The sequence below is a fragment of the Berghia stephanieae genome, chromosome 3 (genome assembly GCF_034508935.2).
Source record: "Berghia stephanieae isolate SIO BIC M18660-M18661 chromosome 3, UCSD_Bste_1.3, whole genome shotgun sequence".
In the NCBI taxonomy this organism is placed as follows: domain Eukaryota; kingdom Metazoa; phylum Mollusca; class Gastropoda; order Nudibranchia; family Aeolidiidae; genus Berghia; species Berghia stephanieae.
Window position 1 is genome coordinate 101,858,005 of NC_088362.1, and position 9,415 is coordinate 101,867,419.

Sequence of the window (9,415 nt, forward strand, 5' to 3'; positions counted from 1 at the left end):
GTGTCCTTTTCAATCATATAGAAATTCTAACAATCTATCAAAGTAATTCTTGTCGTAATGTTGGCAAAGACAGTATTTCATTTTTATTCATTACTCGCCCATACCATGACAAAACATTTTGTTTTAAATTTTGACCAGAAAGCTTTCGCTTCAAATACAAATACATTGGGACGAGACCCCACTGACTTGCTGTAAACTTTAGACTTCCGAGACGGCTTGGATAGGGACTTTCTGTCACCCCAATAGAGAGAGTGACTCATGAGACAAAATGTTTATTTTAAAAGTTTTGTATTAATTATACTAGATAATTGTATCTACATTTGTCATGTCTCAGAAACAGGACAGGATACCTGCGTCATAAATTGTATTTTTCCACTAATTAAGCCCAAATAAATGAGTATCCATCCAATATTACAAGATGTAAAATATTAACGTCTTTCTCAGTTTAATAAAAATTGTGGATACATCGCTTTTACTAAGGATGTCAGTGTCGATAGTGATTCTTGTCTAAAGGTTTTTGATGAACAGACATGATTAGGTCTAGGCTCTTAAACAAAAAATTACATTTGGTCGATTTTGATTACAATGAAAGCTGTAATAACTGACACGTTTTTGATACATTGGCATTGATACAAAAACAACACCGATGATGTTAATGCTGACATAAATCATATAGATTATTACGGTGGCTATAAGCAATAGGAAAAGAAAAACCAAGAAAAAAACAAACAAGCAAACCCAAAAAATAATATTAAAAAAAAACAACCCATCCTAACACCCCCCCCCTCTCCCCAAACAAAAAAACAAAAAAAAAACAACAAAAAAAACAACAAAACCTCCCTTCCAAATAAACACATCAAACAATTAACAAAAATAATAACACTGATTGTCACTGTCATCGACACCACCACCAACACATGATATAGAAACAAAAAACATTCCTTATAATAACAGAGGGTTCCATGTGAAAGCAAACGAGACACCAATAACCAGACACCAGTGGGTCTACTATTATTATGCGATATTCAATGTCAGATAATATATGATGTGATCTCTGTATATACACACACTATAGTTGGAATATCAAGGTTTTCCATATACAGGTCATTATACCAGTCAACAGGGCTGGCTTTTCATATAACACAACATCCAACACATTTGGTCGACAAACTCTGTAATGTTACAAAACATCCATCGCCTTTGGTCGACAAACTTTAATTTTACAAAACATCCATTGCCTTTAGTCGACAAACTCTTTAATGTTACAAAACATCTACCACTTTTGGTCGAAAACTCTTTAATGTTACAAAACATTCACAACCTTTGGTCGACAAACTCTAATGTTACAAATTATCCATCACTTTTGGTTGACAAAACTCTTTAATGCTACCCACATCCAATGTATAATATGGCCAACAACAAGCTATTTAGCGCAACACAACATCCATCGCCTTTGGTCAACAAGTTCTTTAATGTTACAAAACATCCAACACTTTTCCACAAGCCCAACTGAATGTACAAAATAGTCTGTAATTTAGACATACCATCCTCAATCCTCCAACAATGAGACTCGATCTCTCTCAACTTATTATTTCTCGCATTAATTATCTGATTTCATCTGAAGCCCTTACTGTTTATGACACGACAACGAGAGAAGTTTTAAAAAAAATATTTAAGCTTCAATTTAATTGACAAAAAGAAAAGATATGGATGTTTCAGCTTTCCCCATTGTTATCAAAGTCTAGTCTGTTGACAAAGATGAAACCCATCAGATCACAGAGCCGCACAAACCGTAACCACAACCAACCTCCACTAAACCGTCTGGCTTTTATTTCCATCCTTAGCCATCAGCAAGTGAGATTCTTATTCTCATACATTTATTTGTCTCGTAAAACTAATATTTACCCATTTTTGGACTAGCCAAATTCATATCAAAAACGTGAAGTAATGCCATTAATCCTACAAAACACTGTCATTTTACAAATCACTGTTCTCAAGTTTAAATTTAAAACAAATAATATCGGCTCTAGGACCAACCAATTCAACATTTTAAATGTTTAAAAATATGAAGGGAAAATTTCATAAAAAATTAATAATCGGAGCATCTACAAAATTTTTATTTTTTTCTGTCCACACAGCAAACTCGGGACAGAGATCTTAAGGCTCACATTAACTCTATTGAATTTAACATGACTTGGAATTAAATAAATTGTTCAATTGCCCATTCATGTGAACAAAATAGAGTTAAACAATGAAGGCGTGAAAGGAAAAAAAGAAGTCGTTTCTAGATACAAAACACACGCACTTACATCTGACTGTCCCCCTCACATAGAAGGATGCCAGCCAGGTATAAGCAAACTCAAAGTAGTCTCATTTTGAGACAAGAAATAAAATCACGGAGAAAGGGACAATAGATAAAGGGGGCTAGGAAACCTATCAGTAACCCCAACAATCTAACTGATTTATTTTCCTTTGGATGACAAGATAAAAGCGTGGATCCCTTTAAATCATATCACATCATAACATATATATATATATATAATATATATATATATATATATATATATATATATATATATATATGTATATATAAACAAAAATAATAAACATGAGCTGAATAAAATAAACATTCAGCATAAAAAAAATAAAAGTGGATGGAATCAATTATTGATTGCACAATCATGGAACGATTGGGACTTGCTCATTCAAAATGCTAACAAAATTCAATAACAAACTTATTAATAATGTTTCAATTACCACCTATGGCAATGTGTCCAAACAGTGAAACTAATTGCAGTTATATGTTCAAGAAATCCACAAAAGAATTCAACAGCTCAAAAAACATGAAACTACAATCAAACAAACAAACAAACAAACAAACAAACAAACAAGCATCTCTCCTTTTCAGAATTTGAAGCCCAACAAAGGGAAACACAACTATGATTAAATTATTGTCATACCAACTCTAAACATATTTTTAAAATATTAAAAAAAAGGTTGAAGTAATTCAGGTATAAAGAAAAATAAGTCGCTGTGCACACAAGATATTTAAAATAAATTGAAACGTTTTACTTATATATATGTGACACAAATTTATGGCCTTGAAAAAAAGAACAAAACTGAAAAAAAACCCCACAAAAAACCCCAGAAAAACAACCCCTCCCCCCAAAAGTTAAACAGATCAACTAATACTAAAATAAAATATAATAATGAAAAGCATAACACCCAATACAACAAAAACCCAATTTTATCTTTTAAAAGAATCAAATAATATAAATTTCTGTGGCCAATAGAATACAAGATGTAAAAAAACCCCAAAACAATGGAACAGTCACAGAAACAGATTTTTTTTCGTTAGTTCGATTGTAACTTTTATTTCGAAAAAAAATAAAAAAATCTGTAAAATACTTTTAAAAATTAATGTGACGAAGGTTATCTCTTAAATATCCGAACACCAAACATGACACTGTTGTACAAAACGGTGATTACAAATCCTATAGCTGATTTTGTTTAGTGTTGTTTTCTATACGTATTTCATCTCACAAAAGAGGTAATGATCTGACGAGGCTAAGATGGAGAAACATTAAAACTGAAGACTATGAAAGTCCGTGAAATCCAACATTTTACGTTTTAATTATTTCCTCCATTGATGAATTCTGGGAGAAGCAAAATTACTACACATTACACAGAAGACAACCAGGATGAGTTTTGTTGAGGACGATCGCGAGAAACCTTAGCTGGAAATCAATGCTAATAAAATGCTAAGTAAGGAATTACCAGTTTAAAACGACATTGAGGAACGTTCCACATCACCTGTAAAATCATACCTAATCAAAATTATCAGAATAAGAAATAAAGGCAGTAAAATACATTTTTGGCATTGTTATTATTACAAAATGGTGATACAACTGCAGCTACCGTTTAAGGTTGATTTATGTTTAACAAATAAAGGAATGACTAATTGAAAAAAAATGTTATCACTGTAGAACCTTGCACATCTTTATTTCCCATAAATTAAAAGTTAGACAAATGTGAATTTGGAACTCATTAATTTTTATATTTTCTCATGATAAGAAATACAATATTGTTTTGCACAAATTACTTAAAATGTAATGGTGATTTAGCCCACAATCCTTCTGGTCTTGTATAAAAAAAATCTTGGAATGTTTTATAAAGTATCAATATAAAAAAATCATATCAAAAATTGAGACTTTTTGGCGTTGATTGATATCTGAAATAAAAGATTTCTGGCCAAGATGGAAAAAATGTGTTTATTTTAAAATTATGATGCGGTTATGCACTTTAATATTTTGAAATATTGAAACATTATTATAATTTATAGTGGCTCACATTTGCATGAAATCATGTAAAATCTCACTTGATAAAGGACGGAGAAGAACAAATGTATATATATATATATATATATATATATAATATATGATGTAAAAAAATGATATCAAGTTGTTGTAAACTTTGATGACTATCAAAACTTGGAATTATTATATACTAATGTTGTCACATGCGGATTTCCAAGAGATGAATCTCACATTTTTACATTCATCGTACTGTGTAGAGAAGACATAAAAATGCATACCTCTCATTCGACCAATTATTATTTCGTTCTGACAGAAAACAAAGTGTGATAAAAAATATGGAATGCTGGAGGCATCACAGTTACCGTGAACTACGAAGGCAAAATGTAGAATTACCTTTAAGTCAAACACGTGAAGGCTAATATGCACATGATGAGATGAGCACTGAAATATGAATGAACACTCACATATTACTGAGCACGCGAATAGTCACATAATAAAAAAGGAAAGCATTCAAAACATCCATTAGATAATGTTTTAAAATGTATTCAGTTTCAGTCTTAACAATTTATCACAAATACCAATCACACCGTTTTCATTCCAACAACCCCCAAACACCCCCCCACCTCTCCCTCCAACTTCCACTTTACTATTGAACACCATAATAAACTATTCTATTTAGAAAGCAACTCTAGTCTGCCACCTATCAACTGTCATTCAACTACCTATCCATTGCTGATCAAGTGCTTATCCACTACCCATCCACTATCATTCAACTACTACTTCACTACCTTTTGGCTGCCTATCCACCACCTGTCAACTATCAATTAACCACTTGTAGATTACCCATTCAACTACCTATCCATCTGCTATCATTCGACTACCTATCCATCTGCTATCATTCGACTACCTATCCATCTGCTATCATTCGACTACCTATCCATCTGCTATCATTCGACTACCTATCCATCTGCTATCATTCGACTACCTATCCATCTGCTATCATTCGACTACCTATCCATCTGCTATCATTAGACTACCTATCCATCTGCTATCATTCGACTACCTATCCACTATCTATCAAAAACAATTTGACTCTTTTAACACTACCAATCCACAACCTTTTGGCTACAGATCTCCTATCAATTGACCTCTTATGGATGATCTATTCTCTACCCATTCGACAAAATATCCACTACTGATCAACTGCTTATTCACTACCTATCTACAACCTATCCTTTTGGCTACCTATCCAATCCACTACCTATCAACTATCAATTGGCTATTTATGGACTACCTATTCCCTACCTATCAAGTACCACTCAACCACCTATTAATTGGCTATTTATGGACTACTTATTCCCTACCTATCAAGTACCACTCAACCGCCTAGCTGTCAACTATCATTCGTCTACCTATCCGATGAACCAGTGACTCTTTTCCACTAACTTTTCTCTCCCTATCAATTGCCAATCCACTACCCGTTCATCATTCAATAAAAGAGCAGCTGAGTGTCAACTAAAAGCATCTGTCGAGTCATTGTTATTTACTGAAACCATCACTGATTTTATAAAACACAAATCAGTCAAGGTGTCTAGTCGTGTGTATGATTGTGATTGTGAATTTAAAAACAAAGAACCCCCCCCCCCCTCATCCCCAAAAAACTTTAAAACTTAGATAATCTTCAATAAAAGCTTTTATAATTCATCACCAAACAACAACAGTTCATTCAATAACCGCTTTCTTGTTTTGGTTTTCATTTCATCTAAAAGGACAGCTTATCACATGTTGAATCATTGGTTTAAATAATATTAGCAAGACAATTACAATTTACAATCCAATCTGCTATGCATGGCATTAGTCATTGGTGAAATATTATTCTGTACAAAGCTGCCATTGGCAGAATGGACCATGAAGAATCAAAACGTTGTCCTTTGTTAAGAAAAAACAAAAAACAAATCAGAGAAAACCTCTCTAGTTTCCCACAAAATTGTACGTCTTCTGCAGGCATGAACAAATACAAGAATGTACGACTCGGAACGGTTGTTGATATTTCAGCATGACTTCTCACAATGGTGAGAATGGTCGAAACGTATAATAAAACATGAAAATATTTGTATGACCAAGCGATCCATTCCACACACTTATAAACACAGCTACACTCATTTCCACATCATGCTTTGCTACAAAAAAATGCGTAAAGCTCATACAGTAAAACACAGTAATAAATAGGGATTATTCAACATAATAATTATTTTTTTCTGTGAATAAAAAAAAAGAAATATTTCCATCTGTAAATCCAAAGCACTGCATTTGAAAATCTACAGCAAGAGATGTCATATATTAAAATTCACAACCACCGATTGGCCTGAAATTGATATGATAAAAATTTTCATTTAAACTCAAAATCAATAAATATATATATATAATACGATAAAGACAAGGATCTTAAAATTGAGATCAACAATACGACTCCCGAAAGATAATTAGATCAAACATACAAATCCTTTTATGAAAAACAAACCCTTTCTATATCTTTATAGTTCCTCTCTGCTTAGGACAAATCATCATCACAACTTGTTGCTGTTATTGTTCAACTTCATCGTATATCCTCTCCATCATGCTGTACAACTGCTACTTTTTCATCCTCATTGCCTTCCAGACAACGGATTGTCAGGATCGATGACAGGAAAGACAAGTCTATTCACAGGCTAATTTCCCGTCAAAGCTGCTGAGAGCGATTCCAAAAGCTTGGAGGGCACACATGGGATAGTTATAGTCCATTGTAAACACATCCTCGGCCACACGTCCAAACTGCATTACAATGTAATCAACTGAGAATAAAAAAAATAATTTATAAATGTAGGTAAATCATATGAAAATCTCACAAAACAAGGGATAAAAGAAAACCCCAACACAACCCCCCCCCCCCCCCAAAAAAAAAAAAAAAAAAAAAAGAATCAAAGAAACCCAAAAAGCCCAACTAAAATACACTAACACCCCCCCCCCCCCCCAAAAAAAAAAACCAAAAAACAAATCCAACCCTCCTCCCCCTTGGGACTCGCCTTCAGACCTGTAGGTCCCTGGTTCAAGACCCCGCTGTGAACGGCATCAAGTTTGGGTCCTTGGTAAAAGGCTCCCCTCTCACATTCTCTCACCATACTTAGGTGTAAAATAAGTACCGGCCCGGTAGCAGCGTTGTCTCTGTCCAAATAAATTGTTTTCGAACTTTTCAAGTGCTATGCCTTCTAATAGATTTTGAATGTTGTTGTTGGCTTGAGAACATCGTATAAAACGATTAGAGCACAGTTAAAGGATATTGTGGTATATTAAAGCTCTTTTTAATATTATAATTTTTTTATTCATCATTTTCATCGTCATCATGATCATCATCATTATTATTAATATTTTTGTTATTATCATTATTGTTATTATTTTTGTTGATATTATTATTATTATTATTACTATTATTATCATTATTATCATTATTATTATTATTATTATTATTATTATTATTATTATTATTATTATTATTATTATTATTATTACTATTATTGTTATTATTATTATGATTATGATTATCATTATTATTATCATCATCATCATTATCATTATCATCATCATCATCATCATTTCTGAAAAAGCGAGAAATCTTCTCAGCTTGACCAATCTTGTATTCAACAAACCCCAAACAGTCAAATACATTTACGACGATAATGAAGCACGAGACCAATCAATCGACATGACCAAAAACTGACAGTTGTCCTCGTCGTGTAATCTGTATCTCGTGTATCAATATATTTGTTGGAGGTTGAGGAGGGATTTCGGGTTGAAACATAACCTTTTGCTTTTTAATTTTTTTAAAAATTTTTTGGTTTTAAAAGCAAAACCCTCCCCCCAAAAATATTTTTAAAAACAAAACAAAACAAACAAACAAAAATGATAAAATAAAAACACACACAAAAAAAAACAAAACAACCAAAAACAAACTAAAAAACAACAACAAAAAAAAACAAACCCTCGACAAAAACAAAACAAAACAAAACGAAACAATAGAACAAAAAGACATAAATAAACTACAAATAATCAAACTTTAAACCCCCCCCCCCCCCCCACACAAATTAAGTTCCCATGTAATGTTAGCATTGTACTGACAAACATACATATGTAATCATTGGACACATTTTCCGTAATTTTAGAAATTCAACTCCAAGAAAGAAAATGAAAATGAAATAAAAACTCAACGTAAGAAGACAAAACAAAACAAAAAACAAAAAATCAATCCTGAGAGTGAATACTACCGGGGTCCGTGCCATTGGGGGTTTCTCCCACTTTTGTGCAAGAGAAATCTGTCAGACGGGAAGGCAGGTGTTTTTCTCCAATGAATAATTCATGACAGGAAATTGAATGGAAGCTTTGATTTAATAAACAAAAAAAACCCAACAGATAATAATATGTTTATTATATTGAAACTTCCACTCCATTTCCTATCGTTATTTCTTTGAGCTTCTAGCAGGTACATTTTCATCAATAAATAATGTTCTAACTACAAGATTGAATATTTTTTCAATTCAAGTTTTCTAAGAAATAATTTATCTGGTCAAAACTGCAGACTTGGCCTTTTTCAACAATGAATTAGAAAGGGGAGGTAATTGTGCTGTCACTGAGTGCCAAATAAGTATCTAGGCAGTATGCCATAATATAGAAAACATACTAACAACACAATCTCTCTCTATCATTCTCTCTCTCTCTCTCTCTCTCTCTCTTTTCTCTCTCTCTCTCTCTCTCTATCATTCTCTCTCTCTATCTCTCTCTCTCTCTCTCTCTCTTTCTCTCTCTCTCTCTCACTCTCTTTTCTCTCTCTCTCTCTCTCTCTCTATCATTCTCTCTCTCTCTCTTTCTCTCTCTCTCTCTCACTCACTCACACACAAACACACGATACACACTCACGCAGAGTGACAAAAATTCACAAATCAAATCAACTCACCATCATTATCGTGTACAATCTGGAAATTCTTGACAGAAGCTTGAGTCACTCGACCGTGGAAGTTGAGGACGTAAGACTGGGTATCTGGTCAAAGTCAAATTGAAAATTAAATAAG

General features: G+C 32.9%; 1 protein-coding gene across 4 annotated transcripts in view; it reads right to left on the reverse strand.

Annotated features, from left to right (window-relative positions):
• Positions 1-6,567: 6,567 nt before the first annotated feature.
• The window catches only part of LOC144969002 (uncharacterized), a 107,482-nt gene continuing 104,634 nt past the window's right edge, over positions 6,568-9,415 (reverse strand). For 2 of the 4 annotated variants that reach the window (XM_078907939.1, XM_078907938.1), the window contains 2 exons: positions 9,301-9,384; positions 6,568-7,147 (listed from right to left, as the gene is read on the reverse strand). In XM_078907939.1, the coding sequence (XP_078764065.1) occupies positions 7,014-7,147; positions 9,301-9,384 (218 nt within the window). In that variant the 3' untranslated portion in view covers positions 6,568-7,013. The remainder of the gene's footprint in view (positions 7,148-9,300; positions 9,385-9,415) is intronic. The other 2 variants (XM_078907937.1, XM_078907940.1) reach the window with 1 other exon arrangement.